Source organism: Aquarana catesbeiana, linkage group LG09 (genome assembly GCF_042186555.1).
Source record: "Aquarana catesbeiana isolate 2022-GZ linkage group LG09, ASM4218655v1, whole genome shotgun sequence".
Taxonomy (NCBI): domain Eukaryota; kingdom Metazoa; phylum Chordata; class Amphibia; order Anura; family Ranidae; genus Aquarana; species Aquarana catesbeiana.
The window spans coordinates 305,779,715-305,799,230 of record NC_133332.1 but is presented as its reverse complement, the minus strand read 5'-3'; the positions used below and the strand labels follow the sequence as shown (position 1 = coordinate 305,799,230).

Genomic DNA, 19,516 nt, shown 5'->3' with positions numbered 1-19,516 from the left:
CCCCATACTCAGGAGAAGCAGCTAAATGTATTTTGGGGTGCAATTCCACATAGGCCCATGGTCTGTGTGAGCAATATATCATTTAGTGACGACTTTTTGTAAATATTTTTTTTTTTTTTTTTTTTTGTCATTTTTCAATCACTTGGGACAAAAAAAATAAATATTCAATGGGTTCAACATGCCTCTCAGCAATTTCCTTGGGGTGTCTACTTTCCAAAATGGGGTCATTTGGGGGGGTTTTGTACTGCCCTGCCATTTTAGCACCTCAAGAAATGACATAGGCAGTCATAAACTAAAAGCTGTGTAAATTCCAGAAAATGTACCCTAGTTTGTAGACGCTATAACTTTTGCGCAAACCAATAAATATACGCTTATTGACATTTTTTTTACCAAAGACATGTGGCCGAATACATTTTGGCCTAAATGTATGACTAAAATTTAGTTTATTGGATTTTTTTTATAACAAAAAGTAGAAAATATCATTTTTTTTCAAAATTTTCGGTCTTTTTCCGTTTATAGCGCAAAAAATAAAAACCGCAGAGGTGATCAAATACCATCAAAAGAAAGCTCTATTTGTGGGAAGAAAAGGACGCAAATTTCGTTTGGGTACAGCATTGCATGACCGCGCAATTAGCAGTTAAAGCGACGCAGTGCCAAATTGGAAAAAGACCTCTGGTCCTTAGGCAGCATAATGGTCCGGGGCTCAAGTGGTTAAAATGTTTTTTTCCAGCAAGAATTCGTCTATGTGGTCTTTTATTAAACGCTCCAGTATCCTCCCGACTATAGAAGTTAAACTAACAGGTCTATAGTTACTTAGTAACGACTTTGATCCCTTTTTAAATATAGGCACCACGTTCGCCCTGCGCCAATCCAGTGGCACTGTTCCCGTCATTAATGAGTCCCTAAAAATTAGATACAATGGCTTTGAAACTACAGAGCTCAATTCTTTTAGGATCCGTGGGTGGATGCCATCAGGTCCATATGCTTTATCCACCTTTATTCTGTCTAAATAATTCTGGACCATATCACTTTTGAGCCATTGTGGATCATTCGGGGCTGTGTCACTACCACCCCCATTATGGACATGAGCTCCCCCATGCTCCTTTGTATACACAGAGCTGAAAAAAGTATTTAATAAATTTGCCTTCTCTTTGTCCCCAGTCACCCACTCTAGATTATTTTGTAAAGAGCCTACATGCTCAGACCTGGCCTTTTTACTATTAATATATTTGAAGAATTTTTTGGGGTTTGTCCTACTATCTTTTGCAATCTGTCGTTGGTTTTGAATTTTTGCATCCTTGATTTCCTTTTTACATGTTCTGTTAAATTCTTTATAACAAGTGATAGTGGTAAGCAGGGAGCAGAAGACCTGAGCCAGAGGTGGTGGAACTGAGTTCCCCTAGTTCCCGCTGAAAAAAAGCCCTGCAGCTTACAATCTGTTTTGAGGCAAGTGCATCAAAAAAAAATCTGCAAACACCTTACCCCTAACATCAAAGATTCAGCGTAATATTTACATTACATAAAGGGGTACAGTTGTCTTTTACACACCTTTCCTCCTCATGAGGCCTAATATCATACCCTCTGATTTATTTGTTATTAACAAACATCTCAGAAATGAGAAAACAACATTCCATACATTTATTGGCCAAACAGGGAAAATGAAGCCTGTTTCGGGCAATATGGTGCTTGTCTGAGGCCAGGCTAGCAGTTGGAGATCAATCCGAATCTTCATTGTCTGCTAATGCAGATCACGAGCAACCTAAAATTGAAAAAAAAAAATACAGCCTGCAAAAGAAAACAGTTAAGAGGGACCGTATGGAAGGCTGTGTAGTCATGTGACTGCTATATAAAGCTCAAAAAAGAGGTATTAAAAGATTACATTTTATGAAAATCAATACAGCTGTGGTACATAATTACTATTTCATGTATAAACACGTACTCGTGTTGTAATGCGTTCTCATATACTTTCATGTAAGATTTGGCCTAATGAATAACTATTTAATGTTGTAACTATCCTGCTGATCTGTGGATTTGTGCCATGTTCTATTTGTATTTTATGTGTTTTAGGAATTTTATAAAAAGAAGGACCGTCGTTCGGTAGGACGCCCAGACTTACTACAGGAAACGTTTGAGGACTGTGCGGACATGTTGGTGCTGAAGCTTCAGACTTATGAGAAGCAGGCCATGGAGTATCACAACAACTGCTTGCTGGGTAAAATGGCTTTTGAGTGCATTTTTAACTGTACAGCAGTCGTAAATTTAACCTGTGTTTTGCCTATCTGGGGAAAATGCAACTGGTTCATTTACTATACTTTCCTACCTTTCACTCTCCTGCTGCTCCATGCAGCCCTTGGGAGGAAATAAGGGGAACCCTGTGTCAGCTCTAGGTTAGGACTTGGAACTAACACAGAGCTGAGGATTCCCTATGTGTCATTGCTAGCTGCATGAGCAGCCAATCACCCAACACCAGCACTAACATATGGGAGAAAGGGAGTGAGTCAAATATTCCCTCCGGACCAGAAGTACCAAGTAGGCGACTTTGCTATCCCAAGGTCATGAAGCCACAGGAAAGCAAAGTGATGGTAAGAGTAAGCATCCAGTTGGGTTTTCATTAAAATGAATCCATTGCATTTCCCTGCATGGGCAAATCACAGGTGCATGTAAAAACAGTTCTGAAAGCATTCTCTCAATGGTGGACCATGCCTCTGTAGTGTGTTCATCTAGCTACCTATAGTGTTCACCAGAGGTGCCAATGCAACAGCTTAATTAAGAAACAGTTGTCAACCCATAACAGAAAGTGTCTGACCAAAAATCTTCATGGCTGGGTCACCAGGTATTTTGCTTGCCTCTATCTAGCAAGGTTACTCTTTGGTATAAGCAAGGAAGCTGAGATTTCTGCAGTGTGTAAATGTGCATTACTATACAAAGATGCTGTACATACAAAAAACTATTACAATATTAGGAATACAATACAAGACTGACAGATATCTATAACAAGCAAAATGCCTAGCAAACTGAACAGCCTATGGTCTATAATAGTATGAATACACTTAAAGGTTACTTATCTTCTGTTACTGTATGTTCGTGATCTCCATTGGCAACGATTCTCCTGGAGCATCAGACAAGTTTCTTCTATCATGAGTGGCGTCAGATGTTACAGCATGATAGTGTGTGTGTCTGTCCCTACTCACCCCTTTTATGTGTCAGGCTGTTTACCATAGTTACCAAACAACAGAAAACATACCTGTTTACTGTAGCTGTAGAAACAATGGACTGTTGAAAACTGTCAATTGAATACAAAAATGGTATCTACGTACCATTGTCTACTCAAACCAAGACAGTAATTTAACAGTCATTCTTTCAGTTTGAAAGCTGAAAGAATCTCAAACAAGTAATGTCTTACTTGTTTACTGTAGCTATAGAGACAATAGCCTGTTAATTGAACTGTCAATTGAATACAGCAATGATATTTACCCCCATTGTATAAAACAGCATTTGTTTGAGAAATCTACTCAAGCCAAAAAACTGACAGTAATCTGACCAACGCACTATTGTAATACAGTACTGTCCCATTTATCTTATGTCTGATTAATATAAACAAATCATATTTTTAACAAACGCAACACACCAGGTGTAATTATAATGAATGCTACATATTTAAAAATATTTAAGCAACCTTTGAAATACATTAACATGGTAAAGCTTGAAAGAGATTTTAGTACTTAGCTTTAGATCTTCTCTAATGATTTCATGGTGGTCATCTTTTGCTTTCGCAATATACAGTACAGTGACTATTATATGCTGTATTATGAAGATTACCATCCACTAATATGACCCTTGCATCATTTCACTGATATTACAACATGATTGATGATCCACCATGTCAATGTACCATTGTTCTATTCTGTCCTCTGAAATGTACACAAATGTTTGGTAAATTTTTCTTTCTCTCAGAGTTTCGGGAGCAGCTGGAAGAGTTTGAAAAGCTTTTATGCAATGTACCAAAGTTAGTATTAGAGAGCCTAAGACAGGAACACTTGGAAGCCATGGAAGTGAACATAAAACAAATACAACAGCTTTTCAAAAAAGAGCTTGATAAATGGAACCAAACCAAGGTATTGTCTATGATGCTGTGTATCCGGGCAAAACAAATAATACTTTACAGAATTACTTTTATACGGTTCACATAGGATATTGCTTGCTTGTCTGCCATATTGATCCTTTTACTAAAAGCTTTTGTTCTAGTAATGTTAACTTGTTTTGTACAAAAATTACAATTAAAGAAATATTTTTCATTTTATTTCAGTAAATAATGCATATCAATATGTTGTATTCTCCTCTGAGCCAGCGGGTGGATCTTAGGCTCCTTTCCCTATGTGTTCCAGTAAATCCTTTATTGTAAAAAGTTAGTTGTTTACAGGGATCAGTAGTTCAAGCTGAGATTTATACACACAAATCAAGAGTAGAGCAGTCCTCCATACCTCATCCATTTTAACAAGAGACAGCTGGGTCTAAAGGAGACAACTACTGCTATACTATATTCTCTGCTTGAAAGGTCATTGTGCTCTGGGATTCCTTTGTCATGTATCAAATAGTTATTATGCTGTATAGTTACATAGTTAGGCAGACTGAAAAAAGACACATGTCCATCGAGTTTAACTTTTGTAAAACAAAAGTTGTATATATGGTATAGTAAAAAAAAAAAAACTACATGGATATATGACTACAGGCAATATCTGGGTTATAAACAAGATTCAAGGTTCTGTAGGTTTGTTCTTAAGTTGGATTTGTATGCAAGTTGTTACAGGTGCATTCTTTAAGTGTAACTCCAGCCAAAAAATAATTTTTACGTTTTGGATGAGGTGAGCAGCAAGTTGGCCGTCTGGTGGTGTTACGTGATGTTACGCTACAACGCTCTTAAAGTGGAAGTCAATGACAAATTTAAAATCCCTGCATCTATAGACACCAGGGATCTAACACAAATTTCTCTATCCCTGTAAAGAAAAAAACTAGTATACATACTTTTTTGGAAGCCGATCTGACCCACTCTGACCGGATCCCACGCTGAACTGTCAGCCGTGACTTGACTGTGTAGGCGGGTGCAGAGGAGACGGAGGACAACGGAAGCCCCATAGTAACTCTATGGGTGATGTCACTTCCCATTCATTTCACAGCCGTTGCCCTCCGTGTCCTTTGCAGAGCTTCCAGTGCTGGAGATCGGGTTGGAGCAGGTCAGATCGGCTTCCAAAAAGGTATGTATACTCATCGTTTCTCTACAGGGATAGAGAGGTTAGTGTTAGATCCCTTGTGTCTATAGATGCAGGGATTTTAGATTTTGCATGGACTTCCAATTTAGGTATGAGTCGTGTGTAAGTTGGATGTTTGTAACTTGGGGACTGCCTGTATATAATATATATACAGAATTGTAGATTCTCTTCCAGTGAGATCTGGGCAGTTTGCACCCTTTTTGAGTATTTGGAAGATATGACTTCTAGTGGGGACATTGTTTTCAGTCATCCGGGCAGGCTGTTAGACTTGTATTGTTTAAACATGCATTGGGAGCAGGGCCGTCTTTAATATTGATTGGACTCTGGGCAAACATTTTCTTGGGCCCCTCCACTCCCCATGCAATTTCACTCTCCCCCAAACATCCCAAAAAACCAACATGCACTTAGACTTGTCTCAAAAAACTTTAATAATGTAAACATAAAGAACTAATCCATACTCACTGATTTGTCCAGGTTCATTAATTGGTTGCTAGAGGTTACTGCAAATACTTACCACTCACTGATTGGTTGCTAGAGGTTACTGCACATCATTGCTGCACACTGATTGGTTGCTAAAGGTTACTGCACATCATTACTGCTCACTGATTGGTTTCTAGAGGTTACTACACATCATTACAGCTCACTGGTTGCGAAACATTATTGCACATTATTACTGCTCACTGATTGCCTGCAACCCACAAATTACCGATTTGCAATCTGCTCCAGTCCTCCTGCTGCTTTAATAGTTCCCCCCCCCCCCCTATTGACAGGAGAAGGGTGAGGGAGAAGAATCTACACATGCAGCCTGCTCTTTGCGTCTTTGATCTCTGCATTGCTGCCTGGAGAAGGGGGGCAAGCAGGGGCACACAGAGTCACTCTGCCTGACTTCCTGTCACAGCTCCGGTCCTGACAGAGGGAAAAGCGGGACGATTGGGCTCTAGCACAGGCAGCCCACAGCTTTGCTTCTCCCCTGTCCCCTATTTGCGGGCAGCTTGGGCTCACGGGGCAGCTGCTTTGGGCCCCACAACAATTACTGGGCCCAGGGCAGATGCCCCTTTGGCCTGTGTTAAAAGACTGCCCTGATTGAGAGTGTAAAAATCAGCATATGTGATGAACAAATATGACTGTCTGCATGTACAATACATGAATAATTAAAATCCATAAACACATTTTTAAAAGATATGAAAACATACCCTTAAAAGTATTTGCATTATGCCTTTTAAAGCTCACTTGCAATCTTTTTTTTTAATAAAGAGTGTAAGGGTGAGAACCTCTGTCAATTTCCTGTCTATGTCACTGTTTTGGAGATTTCTCCTTACTTGCTATCTGTTTGATGGGTGTCTGATATAACAGGACAGATATAAATTAAAAACAATAACTCTGTAGCAGGGTGAGGAAGGTTTAAAACCTTGTCGTGTCTGCATGAGGGAGATTTCTCCACTCTTTCTGTCCCAGTATTGATCATAACATGAAGTAAAGGGAAATTTCTTCAGCCTGGACACATATCAGAAATATTTACTTGACAGGAACATGGGCATCAGTGACAAACATCTAAGGGGGGTTCTAACACTTCCTCACTCTGTCCATAACTAGGACAAATGTTTTGGCTCCATGTGAGGTAAAAGGATAATATGATGTTAGAGCTGAAGCCAAAATGTGAACATTCCTCTGCCTATTTTCCAGGAGGAAATGAAGAATCTGCTAAGGCCAAGCCTGGGACACCCAGATAACTGCAAAACTCTGGAGGACATCTACCAGAAGGAGGAGAGGAGACAGCAGGAGGAGACAGAGGGAATAAAGCGCAATGCTGAACAGCTACAGGTGAGACAATGTACTGACTCTTTTCTTTTAAATTTAGTACACAATTAGAGAAGTACTTTAATTAAAGAGGATCTATACTCACCTTCAGTCCAGCGATGCGACATCCAGGAGCTCCCCGCCAGCCACTAACATCTTCGGGCGGCTGGCTTCCCAGGTATCAATTGCCAGCCATTTTCATTGACCGTGCTGATATCACATCAGTCCCGTGCATGCATGGGAGTTCAGTCAGCTTGGCATTGCCAAATTTGTACAATGAGCAATACATGCACAGCTCACTGTACAGAGGTGGACAGGCAGGTAAGTCTGGACAGGCAGGCTTTAATGCAGAAGAGACATAGCATGTCTCTTTTGCATTCAAAATCCTACCTGTTCGTCCATTTTAGATTTATGCTATAAAGGTCCACTTTACAGCCAAATTTCAGGCAGATGTAAAAGACACAGTGCAATCCAGTTAATCATGACTTAATCAGACTGGGAATAGAAGGGAAAGCCCTGTGCACCAATCAGAGCTCAGCTACATTGCCCATTGCTGTTCATCTAACAGTAGAAAAGTCCTGAATGCAGGAAAGAGCAGAGTGCTGGCCTCATCAGTGTGCTGCTCTTTCTTCATTGTCCACTCACAAGATGGAGTAGGTCCTGGATCAGACACTAGGGGGGGGGAATTACTAAAACTGGTGCACACAAAATCTGATGCAGCTGTGCATGGTGGCCAATTAGCTTCTAACTTCAGCTTGTTCAATTAAGCTTTGACAATAAAACCTGGAAGAGAAAGTGGCAGGGTAACGGCCCAGATATAAATACCTAAATGTTCTAATGCTGCACCTAAAATTAGTATCAACTAATAACTCATAAAATAATTTTAAAGGGCGCAAAAGACAAATATTAAAAATAAAATAAAAAATTACATTTTTATTTTATGAATAAAACCTGGAAGCTGATTGGTTTCTGTGCAGTGCGGCACCAGATTCTGAGTGCTCCAGTTTTAGTAAATCTCCCCCTATTGCTCAACTGCAATGTAGTTAGCAGAAAACTCTCAAGGAAATCCAGCACCCACCTGGCTGTGCTGCCAAGATCCAACAACAAACTGACAGGTTAAAAAGGGCACATAAATTATAGTTGAACTGTGTGTTTAGCTGTTGAGTTCAGCTTTAGGATCATACCACATGTCAAACTGCATGATAGCCCCTCTGCTTCTTTAGTGCTAGCCATGTCTGCCAACATACCACAAGCCTAGAAGGAAACTGGGTGGATTTTCTTTCTCCTATGCAGTCAGAGAAATATCACAAATAGCCTTGACATGCTGCAGTTAAAGTGATACTAAACAGTGTCCTTATTCTCCAAAAATAAACCGTACACATCCACTACCTAATAGCCATGTACTTTATTTTTATATTTTTTAGGCCTATTATATTCTTCCTCACTTCAGAAAAATTGGAAAAATGCCTGTTATGTATGATTAAAGACTGCAGGAACTGTAAGAAATAAATGTTTATAAAAATGGTAATATGTAAATGAAAAAATACTTAGTATCTTCTTGTTTTCAGGACTGTGCTTTGCAGAGCATGCAGCGTTTTGTCACTTCCTTGGCATCACTTGCAGAGAGCATCCTACTGGAGCTGGATGAGGTGCTTACTGTGGACGATGTCCTACCAGCCCGTGAGTGACAATGACACAAACAGGACAGAAGTGAGAGGCATAGCGGGAAGGAGCTTTTGGAATTCTTGCAGGGGCAGTGATTGAGACCTTAGTTCCGATCAGTGGCGGCTGGTGAAGTTTTAGGATAGGGGGGCGTCAGACCCTGCCCTTCCTTTTTGACCCCTCCCACTTGGTGAAAATAGGCGTGGTTTCAGCTAAATGGTGGGCGTGGTTCTAAGGTGGTGTGGTTAGCGTCTGAGAAAGGGAAAGCAGGCCCAAATCCTACACAACCATAGAAATATTTGTATTCTAGAAAGTTTAACTATCAGCAGATAAAGATACTCCAAACACCTGGTGTTAGCACTTCAATCATCCCGGCACCATGGTTGTTATGGTGTCAGGATGATTGAAGCGCATTACTTCTATTATTACATTGTAGTATAAAATGAAATCATTCAACTCACCATAATGCAGAATCAGTGGGAGCCCTGAGCGTGTCACTAGCCACGTCGCCTGCCACCAGATGCCATTAGGTGTCCCCAGCGGAGTCCCTCCTTACATGCAGCCTGTGTCCCATCAAATGCAGCCTGTGTCACATCAAATGCAGCCTATGTCACATAAAATGCAGCCTGTGTCACATAAAATGCAACCTGTGTCACAAAAAAAGGAGCTTGTGTCCCATCAAATGCAGCCTGTGTCACATAAAATAAAGCCTGTGTACCATTAATAGCAGCCTGTGTCCCATTAAATGCAGACTATGTCACATAAAATGCAGCATGTGTCCCATTAAATGCAACCTGTGTCCCATTAAATGCAGCCTGTGTCCCATAAAATACAGCCTGTGTCCCATTAAATGCAGCCTGTGTCACATAAAATGCAGGATGTGTCACATAAAATGCAGGCTGTGTCACATAAAATACAGCCTGTGTCCCATTAATTGCAGCCTGTGTCCCATTAAATGCAGACTATGTCACATAAAATGCAGCATGTGTCCCATTAAATGCAGCCTGTGTCACATAAAATGCAGGCTGTGTCACATAAAATGCACCCTGTGTCCCATTAAATGCAGCCTGTGTCACATAAAATGCAGCCTGTGTCCCATTAATTGCAGCCTGTGTCCCATTAAATGCAGCCTATGTCACATAAAATGCAGCCTGTGTCACATCAAATCCCCCTCCCCCCTTCTCCATGAGAGCACAGCGGTACTTACCTTGCTGTGTTGTCCTCTCCTGCGGTGTCTCCTTCCACTGGCAGCGGCAATGGAGGAGTCCGCTCCTCATACTTCCGGTTTTCTTTCTCTCTGGAGCACTGGGAGAGAGAAAACAGGAAGTGACATCTAACTCAGATGTCAATCAAACCGCCCGGCCGTAGTAATAGATACTACGAGTGTCGGGAGGAAGCTACTCGGCGCTTCGGAAAGCGCCGCAAGGCAGGACAAAATCCCGCAAATGAGGTGCCGTGTCTGCAATCTCGTGATTGCATAGACGTGGTGCTTCCCATAGTGCACTGTGTCCGGCGTCCGAACACAGTGCACTTAAGGACCTTTTTTTGTATTTTTTTTTTTTTAAAGGGCCAGTTTTAAACTTTTTTTTTTTTTTGTGACTGTCTGGAGGGGGGACGGGCCGCCATTGGTTCCGATTGACATCCTCTAGAATTACACTATACCCACAGTGTGTGGGCAGGCTCTTGGGAACCAAGACAGCGCCATTGTTTTGTTGGTAAAGAAATCAATGTATGTATTTGAAGTGGAACAGAGAGGGGTAGGGGAATAGAAGGAGTTCTGTAATAACACACTTTTAGATTTTGGTGCAGCAAATGCACTGTGTTTTCAGCAAAAACAGGAGGTAAGGAGCTCACTGGATTTTTTTGCACAGCTTTTTTAAAGGGATAAAACATTTGCAAATGTGCACATTTTGCAGGAGCATACTGAATATTTTTTCTTTGCCCTGACATACACTTTAAAGTGCAACTAACATCCTCCCCACCCCCTTGATCCCCACTGTATTTACTTCTGCGGGTACTGAGCTGCCAGTTTCTATGCAGCTGATGTAGCGGTCCAGAGATTTGAAATCTCTACTCTTCTGCCTCTTCTTTCAGCAGAGCTTCCAGGATGGATCAGAGCATTTCTGATTGGTCAGTGCTTGCACAGAACATTGCTCTGATCTGCCCCAGGATCCAGTAAAAAGAAGGGAAAATCCCCAGACTGCTACACTGGCTGTGTGGGTACTGACAGCTCATCACCCATGGAGGTAAGTATAGCAGGGACCAGGGGTAGGGAGGCTGTAGGGTGCTAGTTCACCCTTTCGTTTTTTCTGAAAAGTTGAACTAACCCTTTAATGTCCAGTTTAGGTACACTGCAATGTACACTAGATGCTGCCATAACCCATACCTAAAAATTTTGGCAATCAAAACTAGCTTTACACTTGCAGAATTGGAAATCCCAAAGGAGAAGCTGCTGACACTGGTTAGACGCAAGAAAGCTGGCCTGCCCCTGGAAGATACAGAGTACCAGCCACTGATAGAGCGTGGGAGCAGGTAAGGCTTTCAGTGAACTACAGTACTTACCACTGCAACAAGGTTTAGACATTCCAAATCAGTAGTTTATGTTACTGTGAGATATACCTTAGTCAGGCGTGAAAAATGAACCTCAGTCTAGTAAGTATGATGAACCAATGGACACTATTCTGTACTCCTGGACCTTTCTGCTGCCTTTGATACAGTTGACCACCCCCTCCTCCACAAACAACTCCACACCTTTGGTCTCCGTGACTCTACTCTTCGCTGATTCTCTTCCTACTTATCCAACCGCACCTTTAGCATTATTTACAATTCTATTTCCTCCTCTCCTCTTCCTTTCTCTGTTGGGGTCCTCCAAGGTTCTGTTCTTGGACCTCTTCTATTTTCAATCTACGCCACCTCCCTGGGTCAGCTGATAGCTTCCCATGGCTTCCAATACCATCTCTACGCTGACGACATCCAAATCTTTTTCTCTACCCCTCAGCTCAGTCTCCTCGCATATCACTAATTTACTAACAGATATATCAGTCTGGATGTCACACCACTTCCTCAAACTCAATCTATCCAAAACCAAACTTAGAATTTTTCCTTCCCCACGTGCCCCCTCCCTTGATCTCTCTGTCAAAATCGATGGCACAACTATAAGCCCATTCCCGCATGCCAAGGTCCTAGGTGTAGTCCTGGACTTTGAACTCTCCTTTAAGCCCCATGTGTCCAATCACTGTCCAAATCTTGCCACCTCAACCTCCGCAACATCTCCAAAATACTTCCCTTTCTAACCAATGACATAAAAAAGCTCTTAATTCACTCCCTGGTCATCTCTCACCTCGACTACTGCAACTCGCTTCTCACTGGCTTACATCTACATAGTCTATCACCTCTTCAATCCATCATGAATGCTGCTACCAGACTCATCCACCTTACCACTTGCTCAGTATCTGCTGCACCTCTCTGTCAATCCCTCCACTGGCAACTACTTACAAAGCCATCCACAACTTAGCCCCCAGCTACATCACGTGCCTAGTCTCAAAATACCAACCTAATTGTTCTATTCCTTCCTCTCAAGACCTTCTGCTCTCTAGCTCCCTCATCACCTCCTCCCTTGCTCACCTCCATGACTTTTCCAGAGCCTCTCCAATCCTATGGAACTCGTTACCCCAATCTGTCTGATTATCTCCTACTCTATTAGCTTTTAGATGATCCCTGAAAACCCTCCTCTTCAGAGAAGCATATCCTACCCACACCTAACAACTGTATGTCTATTTTCTCCATCAGCTCATCGCCCACAGTTATTACCTTTTGTTTCACTTGACCCTCCCTTCTAGATTGTAAGCTCTAACAAGCAGGGCCATCTGATTCCTCCTGTATGAATTGTATTGTAATTGTACTGTCTGCCCTTGTGTTGTAAAGCGATGCGCAAACTGTTGGAGCTATATAAATCCTGTATAATAATAATAATATAATGTTTTAGGATTGTAGTTGGTTCCTGTAGAATCTGTAAATTTAGCAAACATCCATTGCAGCTGCTTTAACCTGTTTTGCTACACCATTCTTGCTAACTGCTGTGACATAGGACAGCCATCCTCCTCTCATAGAACAGAAATGGCTTTCTGTATGATAGTTCTGTCTTCCTATATAGAAATGACATATCATGATATTCTTGGCTGATAAAATAAACTGTATTCTATATACTGTATGGCTTCTGTTTCTTAGGGTCTGGCCAGGAATTAGTCTCAAGAATTCTGTAGACTTGATGCTCAGCAACATAACTGATGTCATGTCCACAGCATCTGTGACCACCGCCAAGACTACACTGAGCCATGTGTCCACAGTTGAAACCAGAGACTCGTCCTACCTGGTTTGTTTATTATTTATTTTGAAAATGTACCTCCAGCCAGAAAGAGTTTTTATAACTCTTGAAAAGAGTGGGGAAGCCTATAGGTGTGATAGGACCAGTTGTCATTCAGCACCTCAAAACATCATTGTAGGTTATACCAAGCTTTTCTACAGTGCCTCGCAAAAGTCCCCCCCCCCTTTGGCTTTTTACCTTTTTTGTTACATTACAGCCTTTAGTTCAATGTTATTTTTAATCTGAATTATATGTGATGGATCAGAACACAATAGTCTAAGTTGGTGAAGTATAATTAGAAAAATATATACATAAAACTATTTTTCAGAAGTAAAAAACGGATAATTGTCATGTGCGTATGTATTCACCCCCTTTGTTATGAAGCCCATAAAAAGCTCTGGTGCAACCAATTACCTTTAGAAGTCACATAATTAGTGAAATGATGTCCACCTGTGTGCAATACAAATGTCACATGATCTGTTATCACATATACACACCTTTCTGAAAGGCCCCAGAGGATGCAACACCTAAGCAAGAGGCACCACTAACCAAACATTCCCATGAAGACCAAGGAACTCTCCAAACAAGTAAGGGACAATGTTGTTGAGAAGTACAAGTCAGGGTTAGGTTATAAAAAAATATCCAAATCTTTGATGATCCCTAGGAGCACCATTAAATCTATCATAACCAAATGGAAAGAACATGGCACAACAGCAAACCTGCCAAGAGACGGCCGCACACCAAAACTCACGGATCGGGCAAGGAGGGCATTAATCAAAGAGGCAGCACAGAGACCTAAGGTAACCCTGGAGCAGCTGCAGAGTTCACAGCTGAGACTGGAGTATCTGTACATAGGATGACAATAAGCCGTATGCTCCATAGAGTTGGGCTTTATGGCAGAGTGGCCAGAAGAAAGCCATTACTTTCAGCAAAAAAACAAAATGGCAAGTTTTGAGTTTGCGAAACGGCATTTGGGAGACTCCCAAAATGTATGGAGGAAGGTGCTCTGGTTTGATGAGACTGAAATTGAACTTTTTGGCCATCAAAGAAAACGCTATGTCTGGCGCAAACCCAGCACATCACATCACCCAAAGAACACCATCCCCACAGTGAAACATGGTGGTGGCAGCATCATGCTGTGGGGATGTTTTTTTAGCAGTCGGGACTGGGAAACTGGTCAGAGTTAAGGGAAAGATGGATGGGGCTAAATACAGGGATATTCTTGAGCAAAACCTGTACTACTCTGTGTGTGATTTGAGGCTAGGACGGAGGTTCACCTTCCAGCAGGACAATGACCCCAATCACACTGCTAAAGCAACACTTGAGTGGTTTAAGGGGAAACATGTAAATGTGTTGGAACGGCTTAGTCAAAGCCCAGACCTCAATCCAATAGAAAATCTGTGGTCAGACTTAAAGATTGCTGTTCACAAGTGCAAACCATCCAACTTGAAGGAGCTGGAGCGGTTTTGCAAGGAGGAATGGGCAAAAATCCCAGTGGTAAGATGTGGCAAGATCATAGAGACTTATCCAAAGCGACTTGGAGCCTCAAAACGTGGCTCTACAAAGTATTGACTTTAGGGGGGTGAATAGTTATGTACATTGACGTTTTCTGTTATTTTGTCCTATTTGTTGTTTGCGTCACAATAAAAAAAAAAAACATCTTCAAAGTTGTGGGTATGTTCTGTAAACTAAATGATGCAAATCCTCAAACAATCCATGTTAATTCCAGGTTATGAGGCAACAAAACACGAAAAATGCCAAGGGGGGTGAATACTTTTGCAAGGCACTGTATAAAGCAACTTATTAGAACACCCAAAACTCAGCTAGGGGAGCTTATTCTGCTAAATTTGACTTTAGGCCAGGTTCACATATGTGCAAATTGGATGCGGGTTTCCCAACAGGTCTTTTTCTAAGATTGCCCTGTATTTGTCTCCATCCATCTTCCTATCAACTCTGACCAGCTTCCCTGTCCCTGCTGAAGAAAAGCATCCCCACAACATGATGCTGCCACCACCATGTTACACGGTGGGGATGGTGTGTTCAGGGTGATGTGCAGTGTTAGTTTTCCACCACACATAGCGTTTTGCTTTTAGGCCAAAAAGTTAAATGTTGGTCTCATTTGACCAGAGCACCTTCTTCCACATGTTTGCTGTGTCCCCCACATGGCTTCTCGTAAACGGGACTTCTTATGGCTTTCTTTCAACACTGGCTTTCTTCTTGCCACTCTACCATAAAGGCCAGATCTGTGGAGTGCAGGACTAATAGTTGTCCTGTGGACATATTCTGCTTCCTGAGCTGTGGATCTCTGCAGCTCCTCCAGAGTTACCATGGACCTCTTGGCTGCTTCTCTGATTAATGCTCTCCAGCAAAGCAGCTCCATTATTATCCCATTAATGAAGAAGAGAATTGTGCGCTGTATTTGGAGATTTCATAATTTTCCATGTCACGAATGTTAATTCTCCATTACAAACGCTAGTTTACAAAACCGACCGCTTCTGCTTCTGAGCATGCGTGTTTGTATTTTGGACTTTTGTCTGACGGACTTGTGTACACACGCTTGGAAAATCCGACAACAGACGGAAAATTTGAAAACCTGCTAGCCAACATTTGTTGGTGGAAAGTCGGACAACAATTGTCCGATGGAGCGTACCTGTCAGTTTAGATGGACGGCTATGTTTTTGTAGGTTTGCACTTGTGCCATACTCTTTCCATTTTCGAATGATGGATTGAACAGTGCACCAAGAGATATTTAAAGCTTGGAATTTTTTTTTATAACCTAACCCTGCTTTAAACTTCTCCACAACCTTATCCCTGACCTGTCTGGCGTGTTCCTTGCCCTTTCTGATACTGTTTATTCACTAAAGTTCTCTAACAAACCTCTGAGGGCTTCACAGAACAGCTGTATATATATATACAGATATTAAATCACACACAGGTGGACTCTATTTACTAATTAGGTGACTTCTGAAGGCAATTGGTTCCACTACATTTTATTTAGGGGTATCAGAGTAAAGGGGGCTGAATACAAATGCATGCCACACTTTTCAGATATTTATTAAAAAAAAAAAAATTGAAAACCATTTATTATTTCCTTCCACTTCACAATTATGAGCCACTTTGTGTTGGTCTATCACATAAAATCCCAATATAATACATTTACGTTTTTCATTGTACCTTGCCTGTCATATACATGTTCCTACCTCCTTTACATTATGTTTTCAACATGACAATTGCACTCTAAAATGTATCTTGTTTAAAAGGGATTCCTAATAGCATCCTTTCTTTTTTTTGTTATATAGAAATTCCTGCAGGACGCAGAGTTGGCATTGGCGAGCATCAAAGAAGAGCAGAAGCAACAAAATCTGGCGGCTCAACGCTGGAAGCAGTGGTGGAGTCAGTCCTTACTCAAAATTAAGGAGCTGTATTTATGAAACCATACTAACTGTTAATTTCGGCAGCCTTGAGTGGACGTATAGGACCTTCCATATAAAAAAGTTTCTTTGCTGTCAGCAATCAGATACTTTTATTAATATGCACTACAAATAAAAACTGGAACTTGATTTGTCTCTATGAGCAACTCGATAAAGACATTTTTAAGTATTAGATGATTTTATCACAAGCCGTTGTATACAGGTGCTCTTGACTATTATTGGTGTAGATTCTGTCTACCAACAGAATGGGTAGATAGGTACTTTATAAGAGGTGTATTGTGGTTTTTGTATATGTTTTCTTTACCTATTTATCATTGTCTAATACAAGATGGCTGTGGCTGCCAGAGTCTTGCAATGTCTCATGGAACTTGTAGTTCCATAACAGCTGGGGTGTCAAGGATGCCTGACTCTGGTCTAATAAAATGAACCATTACATAGGAATACTTTCTTTGTACTTTAATATGCAACCAACAGACACAACTCTATTCTCCTTTACACACATTTACAAATCAACTCTAAGCTGCCTTCTTGGAAAAAAAAAAACTGTTGTTTAGAGAGATCATTCGCTCAACTTGGCTGAAGGAGTCAGAAGAGTAAAGCCCCTTTTCCTTATCTTGATTGCTCAGAGTGGGATGTCTGAGGTTAAAGAGAGAGTCTGAAATGAAGCTTCTGTTGTGCATACTTATTAGAAAACTCATCATAATGAAGAATAATTCATGTCAGCTAGCTATAAGAACTTCTAATTTGAAAATCTTTCTTCATATATTGAGTTATCCCGTAGACTTAAACCTTGTACACACGATCGGATTGTTGGCCAACAAAAACCGTGGAATTTTTTCCGAAGGGCGTTGGCCCAAACTTGTCTTGCATACACACGGCCACACAATTGTTGGCCAACAATTCCGAACGTAGTGACGTACTAGAAGTACTACGTGGTTTTTCAGCTCTGTAGCGCCACCCTTTGGGCTCCTTCTGCTACTTTCGTGTTAGTAGAAGTTTGGTGAGTGTTGATTTGCACTTTTCTTTTCACATTTTTCATTTAGCGCTTTTCAGTTCGTTTCTGAACGGCCTTTCATCAACCAAACATGTTGCGGAATCAGAGGAGATAACCTGTTATTTATTATTGGCCTTGGAGTTGTTGCTTTGACATTATTTTTTGGTTGAATAATGATTTGATTTGGTATATTTTTGGATGCATAGAATGCACTCTTTGGATAAGTTCTATTGGCAGATAGCATGTCTAATTTTATTTGTTTTCTTTTTTTAATGCACACTAAAAAAATTGCAGAGAATAATACTTGGCTATGTGTTTTACTTCAAATGACAGTTTGGGAGTAGGCAGTTACATTTTAAAAAATACAATGTAAAATTGACAAGGGACACCAACATAGTTGTATCTTTGATCTAAAAAACTACGGGATAATAGTGTTGTGATAACTTGCCCAAATAAAAAAAAGAAAGCATAATAATATTATTCTTGATATCACTAGAAAAAAAAAGCCTTTAAAAATTTGTTTGCAATAACTCCATCAGTATCACCAGCAAAGCAGCTTCATTATTATCCCATTAAAGAAGAAGAGAATTGTGCGCTGCATTTGCAGATTTCATAATTTGCCACATCGCAAATGTTAATTCTGCATTACAAATGCTAGTTTACAAGACAGACCACTTCTGCTTCCGAGCATGCATGTTTGTACTTTGGACTTTTGTCCGACAGACTTGTGTACACACGTTCGGAAAATCCGACAACAGATATTTGTCCACGGAAAATTTGAAAACCTGCCATCCAACATTTGTTGGCGGAAAGTCCGACAACAATTGTTCAATAGAGCATACACACGCTTGCATTTGCCGACAACATCCTGTCATCAAACATTTCCCGTTGGAAAGTCCGATGGTGTGTGCGTAGCTTAAGAGCCAACCATTAGCTGAACCAGAACTTTTTCTTTAATTTCATATGTAAGAGGATGCCATTTAATTAAATTTCCTTTATGATGCCCAAAGATAGCTTCTTTAAGTCTTCTGGTGTCAAAATACAATCCTACATATGGACTTATCACTTATTTCACCCACAAATGACTGATTGGTATAAGTAATCCTCCACCAATAAGAGTCCTGGTCCTGTGCCAAAACCTTAAGGCCCATACACACGATCAGAATATCATACAAAAAAATACTGCTTTTGAGCAATCGTATGATAATCTGATCGTTAGTACACAGCTTTCGTCCGAAATTATCCTAAGGATCAAATTGAAAATTTTTCTCATATGATACCAGATCGTATGATTTTCGTTAAATCAGTACAGCTTTCATCTGAAAATACAATACAAATACATTATGTCACTTCCAAATAATAATAATAAAAGGAACACCCCAACAAAAATGTCCCACGATGGATAAATCCACCAACAATCACGATTTCCAGTGATGTAGATTCACATCAATCATGATGCCTTTCATCCTGTGGGATCCCAGTGATGTCATTGACCATATACATCACCTGGAAGACACTGCCCCTTTCTATATACCGGTACTTGTTGTCATCCACCAAACCTATCATTAGGAGAGAGTGAAACAAAGGGATCAGGCGTGTGTTGTTGAGCGGATTTTGTTTCTTTTGGTAACTTGGAGGGTATTGGGCCTCTTGATTGACACGGAACTACATAGCTGAATGATGTAATTTACAGTGAATGTATATTGTGGGACTTTTTTTTTGTTTTTGTACAGTTTAAATTTTTTGGGAATGAGTAGGGGTATGATGTATCTCTTCCTCATTCACATATGGGGAGAGGGTAGTATCTGGAGCCGCCTTCTTGTTAAAGAGGTCTTCTAGATTCCATTATGCCCCCCACCTACAGACTCCACAACCAAAGAGACCAGGATGAAGGGAATATTGATATCATCAATATGGGGATAAGGAGACCCCCTATGTTGAAGACATCTGGCCTGGTATGGTTCAGATGGGGGGGTGCATGCTCCACCACCAGGCTGTATGC

The 19,516-nt window shown here is 40.8% G+C and overlaps 1 protein-coding gene across 1 annotated transcript in view; it reads left to right on the top strand.

Annotated features, from left to right (window-relative positions):
- CCDC180 (coiled-coil domain containing 180) overlaps positions 1 to 17,773 on the top strand; it is a 150,296-nt gene extending 132,523 nt beyond the window's left edge. The window contains exons 31-37 of the mRNA XM_073600566.1: positions 2,068 to 2,212; positions 3,955 to 4,115; positions 6,951 to 7,088; positions 8,633 to 8,744; positions 11,153 to 11,258; positions 12,954 to 13,098; positions 16,389 to 17,773. Of these exons, the coding sequence (XP_073456667.1) occupies positions 2,068 to 2,212; positions 3,955 to 4,115; positions 6,951 to 7,088; positions 8,633 to 8,744; positions 11,153 to 11,258; positions 12,954 to 13,098; positions 16,389 to 16,520 (939 nt within the window). The 3' untranslated portion in view covers positions 16,521 to 17,773. The remainder of the gene's footprint in view (positions 1 to 2,067; positions 2,213 to 3,954; positions 4,116 to 6,950; positions 7,089 to 8,632; positions 8,745 to 11,152; positions 11,259 to 12,953; positions 13,099 to 16,388) is intronic.
- The last annotated feature ends 1,743 nt before the right edge of the window (positions 17,774 to 19,516 follow it).